General features: G+C 39.8%; 1 protein-coding gene across 11 annotated transcripts in view; it reads left to right on the forward strand.

Moving 5' to 3' along the window:
• Nucleotides 1-23,106, forward strand: part of Ldb2 (LIM domain binding 2) — a 346,783-nt gene that overhangs the window by 272,926 nt on the left and 50,751 nt on the right. For all 11 annotated transcript variants that reach the window (XM_052198888.1, XM_052198884.1, XM_052198882.1 and 8 more), the window contains exons 3-5: nucleotides 536-708; nucleotides 7,174-7,296; nucleotides 9,589-9,672. In XM_052198888.1, coding sequence (XP_052054848.1) covers nucleotides 536-708; nucleotides 7,174-7,296; nucleotides 9,589-9,672 — 380 coding nt within the window. The remainder of the gene's footprint in view (nucleotides 1-535; nucleotides 709-7,173; nucleotides 7,297-9,588; nucleotides 9,673-23,106) is intronic.

Consider the following 23,106-nt stretch of genomic DNA (forward strand, 5'->3'; position numbering starts at 1 on the left):
TTTTGTAGTCTACTTTTTGGGTCTTAATTAGTTATTTCCTGTGGGTTTTTTTTCTTCTAAAGCCCCAAAAAGAAAATGCCAACATATTTCACAATCTAAAAGGCATCATGATATTAAAATTTATACTCTTGCTACTTATAAAGACAAACCGCATAGTTGGGTAATTAAGATGAAAATAGCACATTGAACAAGCCATGCAGGTTGGCTGGCTTTTGTTTTTCATAAAATATGTTCACTCAAAAATGTGTGTGAAGCTCCAAGAGTAAGTGCTCTCTCTCCATTATTTCCCAACTATTAAATCTTATTTTATTGGTTTCCATGGACATAAACCTTGGTGAGATGGTGATCCCATTTTTCCCAAATAGTTAGGGATATAGTTTATTACTTTCAACCCAGATGGGTCATGGCTGTTTAGAAAGAGAAATGGCCTCCTGGCATGGTTTCTAGAGATGACTGGCTCCAGCTGGCCCCAGCGTGGGTTTGTGTTATGGGTTGGATATGTGTGTTCATGGCTTGCTTCTCATTTCTTTCACAGCTATCGGCAGGACCCTCATCCCCCGTTATTTTAGCACCGTATTTGAAGGAGGGGTGACAGACCTGTACTACATCCTCAAACACTCGAAGGAGTCATACCACAACTCATCCATCACAGTAGACTGCGACCAGTGTGCCATGGTCACACAGCATGGGAAACCCATGTTTACCAAGGTATGGACTAGGCTTGGGTACAGCCACATCCTTAAAAAGAGTTCAGCTGCTTCTTCACTTCAGCAGCTAACATAGTGTCTTTGTTTATTATGCAAATAAGTCTTTGATAGCTGAATGAATACTTCTGTCTTGTACAGACATCATTAGTGCTTGGTTATTTTGAAAATGTTAAGAAAGCTCAAATGCGAACAAACTAGGGAGACAGTTCACTAATTACACCTCAATTATTATCTGGAAGGCATCTGAAATCAAAAGGCATGAAGAAGCTAGGAAATCCAAAGATTAAAAGTTGCTCCCTCATGGTCTCAGAGATTCTAGAATGGCAGTGTGTCATCCGAACAACTCAGCAATGGACACAGCAGAGATGGAAGCTGGTCATAAAGCTAACAGGTAAAGAAGATGGGGAGGTTCAGACAACACAATATTTGCATCCCAGTCCGCAGCCTGTGAAAGACATGTCATTTAAATCAAAGAAGGCAGAGACTCAACACCATCTTCTATGTATTTTCAACCTGTTACTTCAGTCATGGACAGAAAACCAGCATTTGGAATAGCCCCCTCACTAAGGATCACGCTGTAGTATGACCTCATCTACGTTGTATGTCCCCTTACAGGTAGGAGAAAGAATACTAACCAAATAGTCACAGAATACAGCAAATAAAATTTATTATTTATTTGTTTTTGATATCCCAAGGATCAAACTCAGGGCCTTATATATGCTAAATGCATGCTCTACCAGTGAGTTGACCCTTCAACCTTACAGAAATTTGTTTTAATAATACTTACTCATGTAATATTGACTAAAATTCAACATGAATCTATTTTGTGAGATTAGTGATAACAGCTATCTTTTTTAGAACAAAACATAAATGACAGCCCTTTCTAGTTAAAGGGTGTTAGATTATCAGGGTTAACTACCAAGAATCCTACTGTAAAGCTTGAGCTGTTTGGCTTGTGTAATTTTGCTTCAAGAATAATAAATTCAATGTTTCATGTTAGTATCATTGACCACATTAGTATACCTTCAGTCTTTGACAGTGCCCATGATGGTGTATGAAGCCAAAATTGTGGAACATGGGTATGTAATACAAAGGAAAGCCATTGACTCCATAGCATCTTGATTTTGACAATAGGCATTTTTATTGTGGCAAGGTCTAGGAGTTTTCTCTGCCTAATTGTTAAACAGAGTGGAAAGGACTCCATCAAACAAACAAACAAACAAACAAACAAACAAAAACCCTGCTTTGTAAGAATGCCGAAGCCCATGCTGGAAAGAGAGTTTTGTTATGGAAGGAACTGCCCTATGGGATGAAGCCTTAATTTGCCTGTGACTTGCTTCATTATGAAGATGGAGGACATTTTCATAATCATGCAGATAAGATGCACACATACCCCCTTCTCTTCCATGCTTACAAAGTCGCAGTGATGCAGGAAAAGCCTCTCTCTCTCTCTCTCTCTCTCTCTCTCAGATGTTAATTCTTTTAGCTGATTCAAATAAAATATGCCATCTCCTTATGCTTTAAGAGAACACAGCATGTTAATTAAATAAAACTTTTCCATCATTCAGAAACTATACTCAATGTCTGCAGCCATTGAAAATTTTCAGAAGCATATTGTGTCAGTCTTTTTATATGTTTAGTCAGTATCTTTCTTTCTCAGGTCAGGTCCAAACTCACAAGAGAGCACAATGAGTTGCTCTGAGAGGATATAATGGAATATTTTAGACTGTGTCAGACCATGCCCCACCTCACTTTTCTGAGGAATTCACAAGGCATGAAGTGCTGTTTTCATCCTAGTTAAGACACTGAAGTTTGCTTCTTGGCTGCAATCTTTTTCTGGAGTGTTCCCTCTGTTCTCCAGTGTGTTGTTTGTTTGCTTGTTTGTTTGTTTGTTTGTTTGTTGTGTGTTTTTGGTTTTCGGTCTTTCCAGGAAAACAAGGCAGTTACTAGAAAGAGCTGAATCTAGCTCCCTTGGCTCTGAGAGCATCAACTATGTGGACCACCTATGTCATTCTGCTCTAGGGCAGGATGGACTATTTGCCTATTCTTGTAATAAATATTTCAATACTCTGATGAAAAATATCTCCTTCTAGGACATGTAGTTTCATTATAGCGACTTAATCCAGAGGCTAATTATGCACATTTATTTTTTAGGGAATTTGATAGAATTCAAAAGATTCATTCTTCTCTCTCCCTCTGTCCTCCCTCCACCCTTGATGTTCACTATACTACTCTAATTCCCTTCTGTTCCTATGTTAATTAAAATAACTTAGCTTCGTGTAATAAAACAATATGGCTATTTTAAACAAACAATTACCTTCTTGGTAACACAATGAAAGGGAATTGTAAAACCTGTGCTGACATTTTGGTCCTACTCCTGGAATTTTTCAGCACATTCTGTGTCTGCAGCTTACTTTGTTCTAATTGAGCCTATCACTAAACTGTTTCTCCCCAAATAGTGTTTGACCCAACGGCTCTGAGTTGCTTTTATGAAAATTTGGTCAACTAGCGAATCGGAAATGAGCCACACTCCTAATCAACAGAGATATTAAATATCCCTCAGGGGTATAGTGAGCATTTTGCAATTTCCTGATACCAGGAACATTATAGATTAAGGATAAATATGTAATTAGAATTTTTAAATGCACATAATGAAGCCTTTCTTTTATGTTTTCAATTTCAAATCAAATAGAAAAACAAGGCTTAATAATCAGGAGAGCATGCCGGGAGCCTTTCAGAGTCAAAGACCCTTGAGTTATAGTCAGTGATGTGAACACCTGAATGTCGGAAGATTCTGAGAGAGCCACTGTAAATGTAAATGCTTGGGTCTTGCAAATTAAAACAATAGGTACAACCACTGCTGGATATCTTCATCACTTCTGCAAACATAGGTTTATGGATTTTTTTCTCTTCTCAATTATTTATCATGAAATTATTTACTACTGAGACAAATGTAACCTGGAGGCACATTACCTAAGTGTCCTCTTAAGTGAACACTTCTCACTTGATTTTTTTTTTTTGGACAATTATTTCCCATTCTGACTTTACCCAGTATATCAGATTACAATCTATAATTTCCTATGTCGAAGATCATATCCCCCTAATTAATTAAGATCATATCCCCCAAATTTATATTTACATACGTGATATCTCTAGGTAAAATTCAGAGAGCTGTTTTTCAGATAGTATTCTAAATTCTCTATTAGACTCACACTGTTGTTCATATATAAAGATACAAAATTAAATATTCCCACCTATTTAAAAATACACACAATGCTCTATGAGAGCTGTTGAATTATGCGACAGCTTGGTCAATATTACTTCATTAGTTAGAGACAGAGAAGGGTTAAAAAGCTACCGGGTAGTTTGAGAAATGTTCTTTTTCACTTTTTTCATTCCTGGCCTAGTCTCAAGCTAACACGTGATCAGCTGAATGCCTGCCAGCCTCTTTCTTGTTGATCCTCCGGAGACCATCTGTGCTGGGGGCATTGATTAGAGTGTGTCTGCTGGGATTACATCTTTTCTGTTGCCATGCCAACTAATCAGCTGATTTTGGTTACCACAGAAACAAAATGTCAGAGCTCACAGTACGGTAACATGAATTCAGCACAACAGAAAATGTTTTCTTAATTGGAGACCCTTTTTGATTTTTGGATTCCAACAGAAAAGCAGGATATTTTTTTCCTTTTAAAGGCGAACTTTAGATAAAAGCTGCATTAACTATATTGATTAATAAGAATGTACAGATATTTTTTGAACTGAGAAAACATTACTTTCACTTTATTAGCTGTGCTTATTTTTTATATTTCCTAACAAAGGAGATGCACACTCTTCCGTATGTACCTCTGTTATGGTTCTTGGTGGCTGCATAAAAAACGAACCACAAAGCCTTTGGTTTCATTTAGCTTCCATCAGAGGACGGGAGTCTCCCTGAGTCTTGGGATAATGCTGTTTGTATAATCATTTGGGAGGGAAGAGGAGCACCGACCAAAATTCTCTTGCATCTTTCATTTTTGGATATCATTTATTTTACTTTAAAAAAAAGAATCGGTTGTAGTCAACTGGGAGACAGTTCTAAGAATTTCCATATTATGCATAGTATGTCCTGGCTACAGAGAGCCCATTTGACTGCAAAGGGAGCCCATGAGTTGGGGCATTTTTCCATTTTGTTGTCCTGAGACAGTTTGTCTGCAAGAGAAGTCCCACAGTTTGCTGTGGCAGAGTTAAAGAAGGGAGCACCTAACCTTGGCCCTGAAGATGCTTCAACTGAAGGATTCCACTCTTGCCTTCTCATCAGGAAACTTGGGTCTAATAGAGGCACACCAGAGCCTTTGTCTGCCCTGATCCTGTGGTTTACAGACAGAAAACAAATAGATTAGATCCTAACAACAACAGCAGCCATCACAATAGTAATAACAATAAATTACCCTGATATTTAATCGGGCTAATATATTTGTTTATCTATCTAATAATCCCATCTCTTAAAAAATAAAAGAAAATATTATAACTTATGAATATGTCTTTCCTATTGATAGTTTACCCATGACCTCCCTTCTGTGAAAGTTGTCACTGCAGGTGACTTGTATGAAATTAACATCCTGAGGTGGGGGTACGGGGTTGGTTTAACATGCCTGATACTTACTTGAGAAACTTGGTAAATTGATTCCAGTGCTCAAGATGTGTTTGGAAGAATGGTTTGGAGACACTGGCGACATCTCCTTTTCTACTCACTAACACTCATAGCTAAGATGCCAGAAACCATGCTCAGCAGACAACCCCTCTCAGAGTTTTAGGGCATAGTGCCCACATGTCGGAACTTACTCAGAAGTTCTGCTAATTGGATCTGAGGTGGAGGTCTTCACCCAGATTATCAATAATTATCTCATTATGTTCAACGGATCTTTGATAAAATGAAGATGGCAAGTGCATCTCTCTTCAGCAGAGCCCTATTAAGCCTTCTATATTGATTCTTCCCCACAATTTCTGAATTGTCCCATCATGGAAAGTCCCCAACCACTGCCTGTGACAGTTAGAACTTCCTAAATGGCATGGTTTGTATTATCCCAAGAGGAGAATAGTTAGCCACATCTCATGCAAACTTGACATAAACTGTTAACCACTATCTTCCTGATCTATAGCTTTATCAGATTAATTTTTACACACTAAGAAGTTTGCATAACTGTGTTAACTAGGAAATTTTTCTCTCAGAAAATCTGAGCAAAGACTCATCATAGTAAAAAGGAGAAAACAGATGGCGTCTAAAAGCCCAAGCCCCAGTCATTCCCCGGAAATACTACTTCTTGTGATCTGCATCTCAGCACCTACATCATGGTGACCTTGATTGGATCCTCTCTTCTCTTAGGTTCTGTTTGTTTTATCTGTCTGTTCACCTATATCTTCCCACCGTTCTGCTTGTGCCAGGCACACTAGCCAGCATTTTATATGGAGAATACACTTGAAGGTATGGGGACATATGTGATTTCCCTCAAGTTACAGAATAAGTAAAAAGTTGGTCAGAATGCAAATCTTGTATCCTCTGTTTTCAAATTCCCCATGAATTCTTGTACTGCTCCCTCAAAGCAAACATAGGTTTATTAACTAGTAGTAACTGCTGATGTCATTCCACACTCACTGTCCTTTAGTTGAAAAAAGGATAAGGGTATGTATTGCCTTGTAATATTTTCTTCCCTTTCAAAGTCATTAATAGTGCAAAGAGTGGTATGTGGAATTGGATCAATATTCTAAGAATAATACAAATATAAAAAGTTAAAAAATACCTTTGTTGGTGATTGTAAGGAAAGAGAGACTCTGACATGACTTATCATATATGTTCTTAGGAAGGTGAAGGACTAGCCAATCTTTTATGTAACATAAACAAGACCTGCCACTGAAGATGATGGGATTGGTATAGTTCCTAGACAACCCTCTCTTTTCCCCTGCATCAGTGACTACATTGAGTTAAACCTTGCCCCTTTTGGAGTTCCTCCTTGGAAATGAAAATGTACTCTTAATGGGTAATATTGTAGCAACTCACACTTGAGCATGAGTTATCATATGGAAATCTTTATTCCAAGTTAGGGCATGCAAGGATAGAGTAAGAGTGTGACTGTTGCACCCATGGGAGGAGGATCATTAAAATAAAGAAGGCAATGAGACAACCAAACTGTACTAGTTGCTTTTGAACTAATGTCCCTGGAAGATGAGTTTGACTGCCTATCTCCAGATAAAAAACCAGAACCATGTACAATTTCATTGGTAGTAAAGTAACTGGTAGTTGGAACTAGCAAGCTACTTGGCAGTCTTCTCAACCCATTGACTCTAGAGCTAATGCTTATTCCTGTCCTATGTACCATGAGGATACTGCCCAAGGAACTCAAAGGACACTACACTGAGTAGTTGAAACAAGTTACAAACTATTGCTTATATGAGCTACATAGCAAATGAGTGTGTTGTTTGTCACTCCCAGGTATGCACAGAAGGCAGGCTGATCTTGGAGTTCACGTTTGATGACCTCATGAGAATAAAAACGTGGCACTTTACCATTAGACAGTACAGGGAGCTGGTGCCCAGAAGCATACTAGCCATGCACGTAAGTAATATCATTTCTATTTTATCTTCTTTCTTCTTATATTCATTACATTTTACTCAGCAAGAAAACCCAGTTCTGTCTGAAAAAAGACTCATTATTACCACACCACGGACCATCAGTGCTAACTACTGAGTCTTTCTCTCGACCATTTGAATGCACAATCTCTTTTTTTGCCTCCTTTGTTTCCAAGCTTGTAAGAGTTGGGTTTTTTTCCCATATATTAATAGGGTTCCCTTGAGGAATGATTTCTGTTTTCTTCAGTTTTATCAACTCAGTATCAGATACTTTTCTACCTGTAGTGAGAAGTGGGAACAGTTTCCAATTCTGATTAGAACCATGTGACTGGAAGTGATGAACCTCTACTACTCAGGAGCTGTTGGTTGTTCCTAATCATGATGTTTGACTGCCATGAGGGTGGGGAGTGGGAAGATGCAACAGAGTCAAACTTCACGAGCCTGATCTGTTTATGGCCCTGAAAAGTCAAAAGAGAATAAAATATCTACTGATACCACTTACAGAATTCACTAAACCAGGCCTTTGGCTGGAAATTTAATCTGCAGCTGTCATTCAATGACTGACTTATTATCATTCCTATTTCTAAAGAAAGGAAAGAGACGGCCCAAAGTCTTTCAATCCAAATGTGGCAAAACCAAGGTTGTGACCCACTTGACCCTTTGTCGCCCAGCCTTCTGACTCCAGCCTGTCACTCCAGACCTTTGTTCTCACCCTTCTCCTTCTAACCTTTTAACCCTATCTCTGCACTTTCTGTTGACCCCAGGCCTTCTGCTATAGCACACCGATTTTCAATTCTTCTCATTCACCATTCTTAGAGTCTCTCAGAACCTTCAAAGACAGTTTCACACCTCCTACTCTTCTTTAAGAAGTCTGGTGTATTTGTTATTTTTTTTCTCAAAATATACTGAAAGGCATCAGAAGGGTGAGGGTAAGGTCTGAGGCCATACATTGAGAGCCCGTTTGATTACATTCCTCTTCATGAGTGCCTTTGAGCAATTGGTATAACATCTCTGAATTTCTAGTTCTTCATCTATACAACAGTGTGGTTATATTTTTAAAAAACCACTTTAGAACTAAGAGTTTTGATGGCAAAGCCTACTTCAGATGATACTTGGATCATAGTGGGACATCTGTAGGTGTTGGTGGCCCATTCTCAGCATTGGTTGTTTCCTAATTACAGTCCAAGCTTCTTGTTTTCAGCATGGCATCACTTAATGAATCTACATAGGGCCAGTTCTTCCCATAGAAGTTCCATATCCATAAAGACCTTACTTCAAAATTGGCTTGAAACTTACTTTATGGTCATTTTTATCCATATTTGCATGTATGGTTGCAAATAAGAATGATGCTATCACTGAATGAGAAACCCAGATAAGAATGCAGTTCTGTTTGTAATAGTGAGGTGTTCTCATGGGTGCAGACATGGAGACAAGGCTGTAAACCTATATTACCCCATGTATGTCACCAGTTTGCTAAGAAAGAAGCAAAATGAAGAGGATAGACCAATAACTCATTTTGAAATATAATGCACAAAGAATTTTTTTGGTCTGTGGTCTCTTCAAATTTAATATTTGGGGTACTCTGCAGTACTTTATATCCCATGATACTTTAGGAAATGTAATACTTACCCTTTTGATCTCATAGAATAAAAATTATTAAGGACATTGATCTCTAACCGCAGTTTAATGGGGAAGAAAGTTAAAATTGTTTTTCTCCACATACAAAAGCGAAGACTCTACGTATATATGTAATGGATTTTGGCATGTTATATTGTTATATCATACATTTTTATGGTAGCGGCAAGTTTTCAAATGTATCCTACATTCTGGATAGTAAAAATACTAACCCTATCACAGCCGGAAATTTAATATGCAACTGTCACTCAATAGTTGACAGGGAACAGGCATGGTTTGCCAAGCTCACGGCACCTCTTTCTTGTTCAAATTAGAGTTCTGGCAGAGCTCAGTGACTTTCTATCTGAAAACACGGGGCCAAGGTCCCTCAGAGAAAAGGCAACATCCTTTTGCCCTGGATCCAATGCACAGCTGAGACAGTTTGGTTTTCTACTCTTGCAGACTCAATCTCAGAATCTCCTTGAGTACTAGATGCAAACAGTTTCAAAATGTAAATTAAATTGTCTCCAGCAATCTGTCTCTCCAGGAAAAATCAGAGTGTCAAGAGTGTGCATCTCAGCAGCAGCAACAGAGTCTAGCACTTTCCGAAGACCATCTTATGAGACTGACTGAAATATGTCATTCCCTCCCCCTCCTTGTTTAGGCACAAGATCCTCAGGTCCTGGATCAACTGTCCAAAAATATCACCAGGATGGGTCTCACAAACTTCACCCTCAACTACCTCAGGGTAAGACTGATTTAATGATTTTGTTTGTTGAGATTGAAAAAAAAAAAGAAGCACTTTAGTTGAAATTTGGGTTTTGGTTCTGTGTGTGTGTGTGTGTGTGTGTGTGTGTGTGTGGTTTTATTTGCTTTTTTTTTTAAATGTATCTTAAACCTGAGTTAAATGAAGAATAAGCCAGGCTGCATAACCTAGCACATAACCCCAGCTACTCAGGAGGCTCAACTAAGAGAACAATCTAAGTTCAAGGTTATGTGGGCTACTGGCTGTCCTTCAGAACATAATGAAATTCTATCTCAAATTAAAACAAAAATTATAGTAAGAGACCTGGGGATATAGCTCAATAGCAGAGTGTTTTCCTAGCATATGAGGGCCCTAGATTCAAATTCCCAGTTAATCCAGGTATGCATAACATTGATGTATATTCTCCCTCCTCTGTGTGTGTTGGGGGGTTAGGTGGGTGTGGTGCGTGTTTGTATAGGCGTGTGTCTATGTGGATGATTGTGTGCGTAGGTATAGGTGCAGTAGAAGTTCTGGTTTAGTTAATATAGCATCAAATCTGCACTTAGGTACAGTTGAGTTTGCTCATACTGTTGCGTGACTCTTGGAAGTAATTACTCAAAAGGAAGCCATGTCCTTATTCCATAAGTGCTTTGGCTACTCAGTCTATAGTTATGTCCACTTTCTAGCATGGCATTGTTTGAGTTTGATGTCTTTGTACTTTTACCCTGGACTCATCTACTCCTAAGGACATCAGTGTGCCACTCAATGCAAGTAGGCTATAGTTCTTTGGAGAATTTCAGCATGATGTTAAAATGCAGGCATTTCTAGACCTTATAAATTCTCTATACAACATGACATGGGTTTTTCTGACTTTACATAAATTGTCTTTCTATTTAAATATTAAGTGTTTTAGACAACATATTCTCTATACAATACTAAGTGACTCCACATTTCTAATAGAGTTACAACGTTCACACCAATTTAATATAGAATTCCCACAGCCAAGTCACTGGTGGCATATCTGGTTTCATTCACAAAACAAGCACTGTACTCCAGAATCCTGAGAAAGTGACAGCCACATTGCCCCTGATACACGATCTCCTCTCTGTGTAGCAATTAAACTCACTAGTGTTCTCCCACCACAGAGTTGGCACACAGAGTGGCTTATCTACCTGCTAGTGCACTCTGGGTCTGTGGATTCTATTTTGTAGCAACTGTGCTCTGAGTACAAGCCTTGCACCTGTTGAAATGAAATAGGTTGTTGCCAGGTTCTCTCTTCTTTGAAAGTGGAGGCAGTCTTCAAATTCATTCACACAGTTCTAGACACTGAAAATACAAAGAAAAGAATCAACACTTTGTGACTTAGTGGCAAATAAGAAATTCATCCGTAAGAGGTGAGACTCACAAGAAGACTCTGTAGAGTGCTAAATATAACATGAAGGAAGTTTCCAGAAGAAACCCAAGGATGAGAAATAATTCAGATGGTTTCTTATGAAAGGTGATTTCATGAATGGAGTGGGCAAAGGTAAAAACAAAAACAAAAACTAAACAAAACAAAACAAAACAAAAAAACAAAAAAGAAACACAAGAAAATCGAAAGAAGTGGCTGGACAGACATTTTCACTAAGTGGGAAACAGAATTTACACCAGAAAATGGTACATATGTGCCATTTGCCATCAGAACATATAGCAGATTTCATGGTCACCATGCCCCCTGAGGAGCAAGGTGGGATGGGAAGGTAAATGGTGGGTCTTGACTGACCTCTCTGCTAGGCAGGGAGAAATTGTGATGAGGAAGGTCTGTCAGAGTCCTGGTTTAGTGTTAAGAAAGAAGGTTCTCTCCATAGCCTAGAGGCCTTGGAACCAAAACCAGAGCTTGCAAGAACCAGAATCGGTTAGTCTTCCTACCACCTTATCCATCCCCTCACATTTGTAACAGTCCTGAAACACTGTCTGCTCTGAGGATACCCAAAACGTGCCAGGAAGAGTGAGTATCATGCAAGTGTACTCAGCCTGGGCACCTGGAGCTGTGTTTCCAAACATCAGAACTCTACATTCACAACCAGCTCTACTTGGGCTTGGCAGGCTCTGTGGATGGGTAGCTGGGCCTGGGCACCGACCGAGGCTTTGTTATGATCCTATGCACAGACCCCACATAGCTGCCTTTCACCACTACATTATCTCTCCTCGGGGACCAAAAGAAATAAAAGCTATAGGTGGCCCTTCTCTCAGAAGGATGGCATTCCACACCATGTTCTCAGCTGACCCACATGGGGATCAGGGACTTTGTGACTAATGCCTTTGTGACATTTTTTTTACATAGACTCTTGGTGATTAACTAAAGCCAAAAGTTCCTCCCACCTTTCCTCTCCCACCTCTCCCGGTTATCTGTAAATGGTTAACTTCCACTGTGTGGGCAAATCTACCACATTCAACAGTCCTGTACATTTTAGCCCATGAAGACTCTGAAGGTCTCTCACTTGATTGTGAATGAATGCAGGAAGCCTATATGAGGGGCACTTCAGAGTGATGCTGGCTATACACTAGGTCCTGCACCACATAGCTCCTAATGTAGAAGTGTCCAAAAGTCTCACAGAAACTGTCCGTGGTACCACCCTCAGGAGAAAATAAGTTATGGAGAGACTAGGTGATATAATAAGTCACCCAGCTTTGTGAATCAATTCGCAGAACTAGGAAGCAGAACTGAGGGCGCCTGCTGATGCATTGGTGTGTTGCATTCTAGAGTTGGAATTCTGCTTGGCAGCTTGGAATGGACAAGGATGCCATCAGAATCCTTATCAAATTGGTCATGATTTCTTCTTCCCAGGTTTCCACAGTCCAGTTTGCTGCCTGTCACATAATTCCTGCCCTTCTCTCCCCATCAAAGTTTCCCAGCCCAGACCCTTTTCTTCCTTCCAGATGTATCCTTCCATCACTTCTTGTGAGGGTCTCTCTGCTGACACTGCTAAAATTCTCAGCCCTGGGTCCTTGGTGGATTCTTGGCAAAGCGTCACTTTATCTCCTGCTCCGCGGGCTAAGTAACGTGAAGACTTCTGAGTTCCAAAGAAATGTCACTTGAATGAATACTTAGCAGATGGCTTGTTAAATGATAAATTTGATTTTGAATGACACCAAAAAAAAAAAACCTGTATGATTAATTTTCGAAGTCACTCCTAGAATTTCACCATGGAAACTAAGCGGCAGAGAAGTGGGTTGTATTGTATTGAAAAATAAAAGGATCTTCTCACTCTCTCTAATGTGAAAAAATTCCTGCTCAAAGCCTCTGACTCTGAATTTCCAGGGTCACATTTTTGTTAGATCATATTTCTGTTTATTCTGCATAAGTATAAATTTTTATACTAAATTTCATTCTGCACCTCCCATTATTTTGCAAATGTATTCTTTCCACTCTGAAGAACAGTTGTGTGTGTTTTTTTAAGTGAGTATTTTGTCTGGTTCCTTTGGCCTGGCTTTCTAAGCTGCTATGATACACATTTTGTGTTTTAAATGTCATGCTTAACACAATGCTAAGACGATTACTATCCTGATTCTAAACCAGGAGATGTCCCGTTTGTATGTTCTCTGACTCTAGATCCATCCATATGCATAAATTTGCCTACATGCAATCAGGTTGCATATGACTTCCTTTTATAAAGATGCATATTTCAGTCTTTATCTTTAATTATACATATGTGTCTGTGTTGGGCTTTGTGAAAGCGAGTGTAGATGCCTCTGGAGGCCAGAGGCTTCAGATACCTCTGAAGCTAGAGTTGCAGTTGGTTGTATGTGGTAGAATCTGAACTCAGATCCATTGCAAGAGAGCAGCAAGTGCTCTTAAGTGCTGAGCCATCTCTCCAACCACAGCATATGGTTTCTTATCATTATTTGGTGAGCACTGACATCACGTTAAGCATATATAATAGCTACAGTTTCTCCAGTGCCTTATAGTGAGAGTGGTTATTTGGTTATCTCTCAGATTGAAGGTGAAGTCATCTTCAAGTTGGTGCTATCATTAATTCCTTCCCTCCAAACCCCTTCATGCATGCTACTCTTGACTGTGTTTCCTGGTAAAGTATTTATTTATCACTTGCTTACTTGTCTGTCTGGTTTGGGGCAAGCTGCTTAAGTTCCCCGAGCCTCACTGTCGTCTTCAGAAAATTAGGAATGCGATATCTCACAAGACTGTCATGAGGACTGGTGAACTTCACAGCCCAACACCCAGCCTAATAAGTGCCAGTTGCATTCTGTACAGTAGGTCAGAGTCCAACTTTCACTATTGCAACCGGTACTGTGTGTGTGTGTGTGTGTGTGTGTGCGCGCGCGCGCGCGCGCGCGCGAGATATTTATCAAGAACCTTAACTTCTCAGAGCCCTGTCTCCTGCGTGTGTGAACGCTTGTGTCCATTATGAATCAGAGCATCTGTGTCACGGGTGACAGTCACAGTGACAAACCATGTGGAAAGTGCTTTTCAAACAATGAATTACTGCTCCAGGAAGCCAAGGGAGAAGCTTCATTGCAGCTGTCCTCTTTGGATATTGTTCCGGCTTTGAATTCTTTCCTGGGGTTCAGAAACTGAACGCAAAATCAGAAGTGGGGGAGAAGGAATATGGAAAATCAGGAAGAGGGAGGGGGATTAAGGAATGCTGTGGAGTAGAGGAGGGAGCCCAGGATATGTGTTATATGTGTATCCTCCTGCTAGGTCCCAATGTGGAATGTCTCCTATGGGCTCACGCATTTGACACTTGGTCACCAACTGAGTTGGTTTTCTTTTTTTTATTCAATATATTCTTTATTTATATTTCAAATGATTTCCCCTTTCCTGGATCCCCCCTCCCCAAAAGTCCCATAAGCCCTCTTCCCTCCCCCTGTTCCCCTGTCCACCCCTTCCCACTTCCCTGTTCTGGTATTCCCCTATACTGCTGCACTGAGCCTTTCCAGAACCAGGGGCCACTCCTCCGCTCTTCTTGGACATCATTTGATATGTGGATTGTGTCTTGGGTATTCCATGCTTCTAGGCTAATATCCACTTATCAGTGAGTGCATACCATGACTGATCTTTTGAAACTGGGTTACCTCACTTAGTATGATGTTCTCCAGCTCCATACATTTCTCTAAGAATTTCATGAATTCATTGCTTCTAATGGCTGAATAGTACTCCATTGTGTAGATATACCACATTTTTTTCAAAGATGCAGAATTTTAGGAGGTGGAGGCTTGCTGAAGGAAGTTTGCCACTGGAGGAAGGCCTTGAAATTTGATAGCCCCCACTTCCTATCTGCACTCTGCTAACTATACTACAGAAGCAATGTGATTGGTCACTTCTGATCCACCTGCCATGCCTTCTCCATGATGAATTATATTCCTCCTCATGGAAGCCAAAAATGAACCCTTGGTCGAAGTAATGGGGAAAGAAACAAATATGGCTTCTGGATACAATTGTTGTTGCAAATGTGTAATAATTGTTTAGGGGAGATTTTAACGTTATCTACGGGGTTTATTCTACCGTTACTTTAAATAAGCTTACCTACTCAAATGAGTGATAGCAAGTCGGAGTGGGCACTAAAGCCTGGGTGCTTCAGAGTCCTGTGTGTCCGTTGTGGGTGGCTTGTTTTGTTTTGATGCTGCACCTTTAATTTCTCACCGGAATGAAGAATTCTGCTGCTGTTGCTGTCATCGTGCCTTAAAGAGTACTGCTCCCCGCAAGTCATCTCCACTGACAGTGCAGGAGTGCAGTCTGATGCCTAGAAGTATTGGGCAATTAACTTTGGCAAATGACGCCACCAGAGGGACATGAAGTAGCCTCCAGGAGACTGAGTGTGGCTGCAGTTGGCACTGGAATCCTGCTGAGGCTTTTCTTGTTTCTTATTTCTGTAATACTCCTGGCCAAATATTTCCCTTGATCACATAAGAGAAGGAAGAATTTCCACCTAAATGCCACAGCAAGCCCAGAGTTGGAGCAGGTGCCCCACAGAGGGACTGTGGTGGCCCAAGAGACTGCACTGGGGTACAGGCGGCCCTTTTCTTGCTCCATGTGTTCAGACAGAGCAGTGGCAAAGCCTTGACCTTCTGGGGTGACAAAACCCACCCGGGCAAATCCCCCATGCCTGATGCAGTGCCTGGCATATTATAGATCCCCAGAGGACTAAAGCATGCTATTTAGACTTTTATCCATAGGTCACGGCAGGCTTGCAGCATTTGTTATGGAGTTAGGCTAGATCCCGAAAATGAGAACTTTAAAACTACCGTGACAACTTGGCATTTTTGATACAAATAAATGCATGACCCTGGCACTCATCCTACCGATTGAAATATACAGCCATTCATGAGTTATCTTATTCACGTGATGAGTTGCTGCTTCAAAAGCTAGAAGATGATCCTCTATAGGAGATTGGCAAGGGCTACCGTAACATGTATGAACTGACTCTGGTTCAGAGATCCACTCTGTGTTCCTCAAGGACTGTCTATAATTCTGTTAATTACTGACGAATCTATATAGGCCCCTAACGCTGAAATTGAAATCATTACCAGATTTATTTATTTATTTATTTATTCATTCATTCATTCATTCATTCATTCATTCATTTTATATCCCAGTATCAGCCCTCCTCCTCCCAGTCTCCTCCTTGTATATCTTGTCCCCCCATCCTCCCTCCCATTCTTCTCTGAGAAGGGGAGCCCCCCCCCCCCGGGTACCACCCCACTCTGGCACATCAAGTTACCCTAGGTATAGGTTTTTCGTCTCCCACTGGGGTCAGACAAGGCCGCCAGTTAGGGGAACAGGATCCACAGGCAGGCAACAGATTCAGGGGCAGCCCCTACTCCAGTTGTTGGGGGACCCAAATGTAGGCCAAGCTGCACATCTTTTCCCTCCTATTCTTCCTCCTCCTCTTCCTTCTATCTCTGCTCCTTTTCATCTTACCATCTCTTCCCCTTCTTCACCTTCTTCCTTACCCTCCTTTCCATCCTCCCCTCCCCCCTTTCTTCTCCCCCTACCCCTGTTCCTTCCCCTTCCTCCCCTTCTCCTGTTCAGAGGAAAGCCCCATTTGAGAGACGGCAGAGGAGACCCTTCAGACACAGGAGGATGATTCACACTGAGAATGATTAAAACCTGGAACACCCAAAGGGCATTTTTAATTGCATTTAGAAATATAAAAGTAATACACATGGCTACATGGCAAGGAAGTACATGTAATTCACCCTTAAAGATATAAAGTAATCATAACTTATATAGATCATAGCAGCTAGCAAGCAATGATCTCCAAAGTGAGGCTGGAGGAGCCAATAGAGCCCCTTATTGATAAGCACATACATAAAATATATAATAATAGATGGCATAAATTATGGTATATGCCCAAACAGTGAAACAAAAACAGTATGCTAGCCAAGTAATCTTAAAATAATTTCAGAACCATAGGTGATTGGCCTTTAAAGTACAAATTGGACCTGGATTAAAGAAAGCAATTTCCTAGCCTCAGACACAGAAAAAGAGGAGAAAATTGTTGTTAAACAAGACACTGAAGTCAAGGCACATGACAAGGTGGGAAATTGCCAGTCAGTTTAAGGAAAGGTTGGAGATTGTGAAGTTAAGTGCATGATGGCGTCCAGAGTTGATTCTCATAAAACACCCCTTTTCAATTTTCTGGAGTTATCTGAGGAGAGGGAAAATGTGTGTAAGAAAAATATAAAATGGGGACAAACAGAGATTTTGAGCTTTTTGAATTTAAGTTGAGGGAAAAAACAGGGTATCTAGCTGAAACCAGAAAAGGAGCTGCGGTTACCTGGGCTCAAGGTCTCTCTCTCTCTCTCTCTCTCTCTCTCTCTCTCTCTCTCTCTCTCTCTCTCTCTCTCTCTCTCTGTGTGTGTGTGTGGGGGGGAGTGTTACATTTCCATTTTGCTGGACAGCATCTGAAACTCCAATTCTTTAAACCATAATTTCAAAACACCCAATTATAGGGAGCTGCAAGGTCATGTGGATTTGAATCTCTAGATTTTACTTATCTTAATTTGCAGTACCACTAAACACAAATTCTGCTGCCTTATCCATTATGATTTGAATGTGAAATATCCCACACAGGCTCATGTAGAGTCCCCAGGTGTAGTAGTGTTCTGGAAGATTGTAGAAACCTTTGCGAGGTAAAGCGTTGCTAGAGAAAGCAGGGGACTAGAGCAAGTCTTGAGGTTTTCTGTCCTGGGCCCACATCCTGTGCATTGTCTGCTTCCTGACTGCACATATGTGCCCAGCTACCTCATGCTCCAACTGCCAACCCTTCCCCTGTATGATGTACTATGTCCTTTCATAAACTGTGAGACAAAATAGATCCTTCCTCTCTTAAGTTGCTTCCAGTCAACTATTGAGTGGCAGCAATAAGAGAAGTAACTAATACCCCATCACACCAAGCTCCTTCTCAAAGCAGACCCTTTGTGCTCTACCTGCCTGCTTCACTGGTGGTAGAAACGTAGGCTTTTCTGTCTCTGTGTTTTCTAATAGCCTCTTACTCCAAGTCTAGTTGACAGGGTTCAGTGACAGATAAAGAATGAAATAAAGCAGAGAGCCAAGTAGGCCTGATGGATAGCAATGAGAAGGCGCTAGACTGGCATTTGGCCCTGCATCGTGCTGCTGCCCCATAACCAGCATCCAGTTTGACCCTGTTCTTGAATAAGGATGTGGATGGCACCTTTCCAGACTTCAACTCTACAAACCCAGGATGGGCAAATTTTATCCTAAGGAATCAGTAAAGTTTGATTTCCTTTTTCTCCCAATCTTGGCTTTGGCTTCATCCTGTGTCTTACCTACAAAATAAATCTGTGACTACCTCCCATATTCCTGAACAGTCTTATCATGAGTAGAAACTATATGCAGAAAAATGAAAGTCGTCCTATGGTTGATAAATGAATTTACAAGCATGTACAGTGGTAGAGACTACGTCATTCTCAGCTTCATGACTTTGGCCACCTCACCGACTGTGGAGGGTTGGGAAGTAAAGTACTTGCTTTGGAAACAATATGGAGCAGCCCCCATACCCTGACAGTGGTCGCTTCCTCCACCTAACTATGCTGTATCTGTTAACTCTGCCTTGTGAATAAAAACAGAAATGCTTCCTATTCTGTAAAGTGGCATGGAAGAGGTTGGGTGTCGTCTACCTCCCAAGGCTATAGCACAAACAAGGTTACACACCCTGCCATGCTTAGTAAGCTGGTGATCCTCTAGAAACAAGCCTCTCTTCCTTATTGCCTTAACCCCTGTTGCCCAAAGTGTTGCTGTCTTATCTGACAAATCAGTGAGCTTTGAACAAAAGTCCAGGTAAATCCATTGCAATTCTATGCGAGCTGCTCACTGTTCAAAGCACTTGACCCACATTGATTCATCCAGGTCAGCATCCCCATCAGCCCAGCTCACTCTCTGAGTCCTCATTCCCTGCATTTACAAACTACGGGGATTCAGGTGACAAGGAATGAAGTGACAGCCAGCATCCTGTCTGCTGCTATGACTTTCTAATTTGCACAGGTGAAAATAATATTGAACGGAATCAATGAGATTGCTATTTTTACAGGTCAAAAACCATTAGCTGTTGTCCATTTCATTTGGATTACACTAATATTTAAGGGACACAAATAACAGTCAAATAGAAAAACACCGGGCTTCATGATTTCCCACTACTCACTACTGTCACAGGACTCTTATTCAATGTCATAGTGGGAAATGTAACAACCATTTACCAAGTGACAACCCTATGCCAATCATATAACTCTCTCCCTATTGTTTATTTTAAAAAAAACTTAAATTATGCATATTTTGAACAGATCATTTTTTCATGTAGCACAAAATTTAAAACATACAAAAGTTCTCTACCTGCATCTATTCCCTCTGCAGAGGCAGCCACGACTGTCTTGTGTTTGTTTTGTTTTGGTTGGTTGGTTGGTTTTCTTTCAAGCATAATCTGTGTGTCTTCCAGCATGTATTGCCTTAAATATGCACACTCACACTTAGACACTCAGAAGCCCACACACAGTGGAACAGACTGTGCCTGTAGTGCTGTGTTATTGTTATATCCCAGGGAAGGACATTGCATTAGCGCTGTATAATAATGCAGTAATTATACAGTAATATAATCCATAGTAGATTGATGGACACTCCAGTAGTTTCTAATCCCTTTTTACTGTTAACAGTGATGTACAAATAGCCTCTAATATTAGATTTTTGTACAGAGACAAATTTTCAAAACTAAATCTGTAGCAGAAAATCCTGGGAGTCAGATTTGCCAGAAAGACATGCCTAGAAAGATGTGCACTGTAATTTTGATAGACAGTGTCAAGCACTTCAGTATGGTGGTTATAGCAAGTTCCTACTCTGCCAGAGGCTTATGAAAGTGCCTATTTGGATCCAGTGAGTGGCTCAACAGGTAATGTCTCTTACTACACAAGCATGCTGACCCAAATTTGAACCTTATAACCCACAAGAAAGTAGGAGAGAGAACCAACCCCACAAAATCTGTCTTCTGACCTCCTTATGTATATATGTCTTGTCCTGTGAGCCTGCATATCTCCTATGCTCAGAGGGATTTTACATTTTCAAAATTTGCTCACAAATTTTTCCATACTATTTAACAGTTACTGATTTTTTTAAACAAACTCTAATATTACAGGTAATGCCATCTTCATTTTAATATCCATTTCTCTTATTACAAAAGAACCGAATCACCTTCTAATATGTTCCATTCATGCTGGAGGAGAATACCCTAGCACTAAGGGTAATTTCAACTCTTTCAAGGGACACCGGTTCACTGCCACCACCCACATCAGGTTGTTCACAAACGTCTGAATCTCCAGCTCCAGAGGATCCAGCACCCTCTTCTTTCGGCCTCCACATACACTCCCACACATGTACCATACATTCACAGACACTGGTGCGTAAATGAAACTAATCTGAAAACTGAACCATTTGTATTTCCTTTCATGAGAATATATAGGTCCTTCACCCATTTTTCTACTGGACTCTTGTTCTTTCTCTTCTATATGTATATGCAAAGTCTGTGTTCTACCACTGAGTTATACCCAGTGGCTCCATTATACATGTATATGCACACAGGGTTTTTTTTTTTTTGCATAAGTGGTTTGGTTATAATATAACTGATGCTACAAATTTAAAGTTTTAAATTTATATTTGCTTTATCCACTGGAGAAAAATATACACACTCACTATATCACTATATACAATTAACATATTATCATATTTACTATATATTGATATATAAAAATAAAACAGATTATTCTGTGTCTTCTAAGACCTCTTTCTAAACTAAACTACTTTCTGTTTTTGTTTATGTTCTTAGGTTATTGGTTTTTTTTTTTTTTTTAATTTAAGTAATCAATCTTCCAGGAATGGAAAGGATTATGAAGTGTAAGGAATTTCTTTAGCTCCCTAGTTATCTACACACCACTTATTGATTAATGCACATTGTTCTCCTAGATTTAAAATACTGCTTTTAGCATATTCTAAATCACACTCAGTATTTGAGTTCATTTCTGGCCTTCAATACCTATTGTGTTAATTTGGCTGTCCATTCTGAATCTTACATTGAATTTCTAAAGGTATTGTCACTTTACCACGCTTTGTTGTATCTGGTAGACTGTAATTTTATTCTTTTTTAGGGACTCTTAAGAAATGTTTCTTTTTCATCTAGACTGGTCTTTTAAAAATATTTTAATGGTGTTTATGTTTTAAGTTGACCTTCTTGGGCACTTCAGCTAAATTATTATATCATTGGCAAATGATGATTTTTCTCTTATCCATTCCTGTATTTTATTCTCTGTCTTTGGTCTAGTCATATTGGCTAACACCATTAGAAGGTGTTAAATGAGAGCCAGTGTAATTAACGCACTCACTCAGTGTCTGGCTTTAATGGGAATGCTCTGGGTCTTTTCATTAGCAGGACATGGCTTATGTGTGAGATAGACACATTTCTCATATTCAGGTAATTTCTTACTTTACTCCAGTAAGAGCTATTTCAAAGTTTTAATGGCATTAAATTTTATTAGATGTATTTCTAGAATCTAAGGAAATGGCCTTATTTTTTCAGTTATTACTAAACATGATAATAATAAGCAAGGCTTATTTGACACAATCGATATTCAAGGTAGCATTATAATTTCTTAGCAAGCATCAACTCATTTCGTCATCTCCTAAACTTGAATTTTCTGTTATTGCCATGATCATTATACCTTAAGAAACTTATTTTCACAGACATTAGGAAACTTGGACAAGATTAAACAAGACAGGCTGGTTTCCTACTATAAAACACTAGACAACATTTCACCCTGCTTTCTTGATGACAAATCAACTTTCCATTCTGGGGAAATCTTGCTTGTTCAGTGTCTCTATTCCTGTTAATTGCTTACATTTAATATTAAATAATGCTAATATTTACCATTGCCTTATCAATATTCCAAGGAAAATTTTAATGAAATTATCTAATTTTGTTTCTTGTATTGAAAATGTCTGGTATCCTCATGAATACTCATGAACATTTTAGGAACATCTCTTCTTCCCTTTTCCAGAACAACTTGGATGGCATTGAAGTTACACACCTTTGAAAGGATTTTTAGACTTTTCCTTTTATATTATATATATCTAATCCTGTGAAACCATCTTATCCTAGGGCTTTGGGAGTGAAGAATGGCTTTCTGGTAATTTTTCTTTATAGGCTATACCTTCAATATACTTTAATATGAATTAGAGTTTCCTACACAGGATGAATACAATTCTTAATGTTAAAAAAAAGTGTATTATAAGCAGTAGAAAGTTTTGAAGGGATGACCACTCACTAAAATGCATCTGAAATATTTTGGGAGAGAAAAGTTAATTGACTTTGGTGATTAAATTGACAAAAAATTGTGAAGAAGAAGATGTGGACTCTGTCCCTGCTGTTTTCAGACTGTAGAACAGGATTTGAGAAGCCTTGACTGTGTGAAAATAAAAAAGGCATTTCACTTGTGGAGTGTGTGGTAACAGGATGCCTGGTGTATGGTTGGGCACAGTTCTTTGTTTATTATTTAACTTGTTGGATTTGAGGATATGTATGGTGTCCAAGGTTGTTTTTAAAAAGTGATCTGATAAAGGCAATTAAAACCCTGGAGATCACTCTGAAATCAAGGCCAAGAAGAGAGAGAGAGGGAGAGACCTCTGACAGACTCAGCACTGGAGAGTACCATCACTGTTCTGATGTGCTAGATATTGAGAATCTCTGGGGCCAGGGTTACGTGGTTGTAATCTGAGGATCTATAAACACTAGAAATCCTATCCACTGAAATAACAGCCCAGCTGGGGTCTGCAGGCACCCCATAAACATCCCTGCTAAAAGGTACTTGGTATCTAGATACCTGAATAAATGCTTCCAAGCAGTTTTAATAGAGGTGCGGTTTGCAATTTGTATCACAAAC

The sequence above is a fragment of the Apodemus sylvaticus genome, chromosome 11, assembly GCF_947179515.1.
Source record: "Apodemus sylvaticus chromosome 11, mApoSyl1.1, whole genome shotgun sequence".
Classification (NCBI taxonomy): domain Eukaryota; kingdom Metazoa; phylum Chordata; class Mammalia; order Rodentia; family Muridae; genus Apodemus; species Apodemus sylvaticus.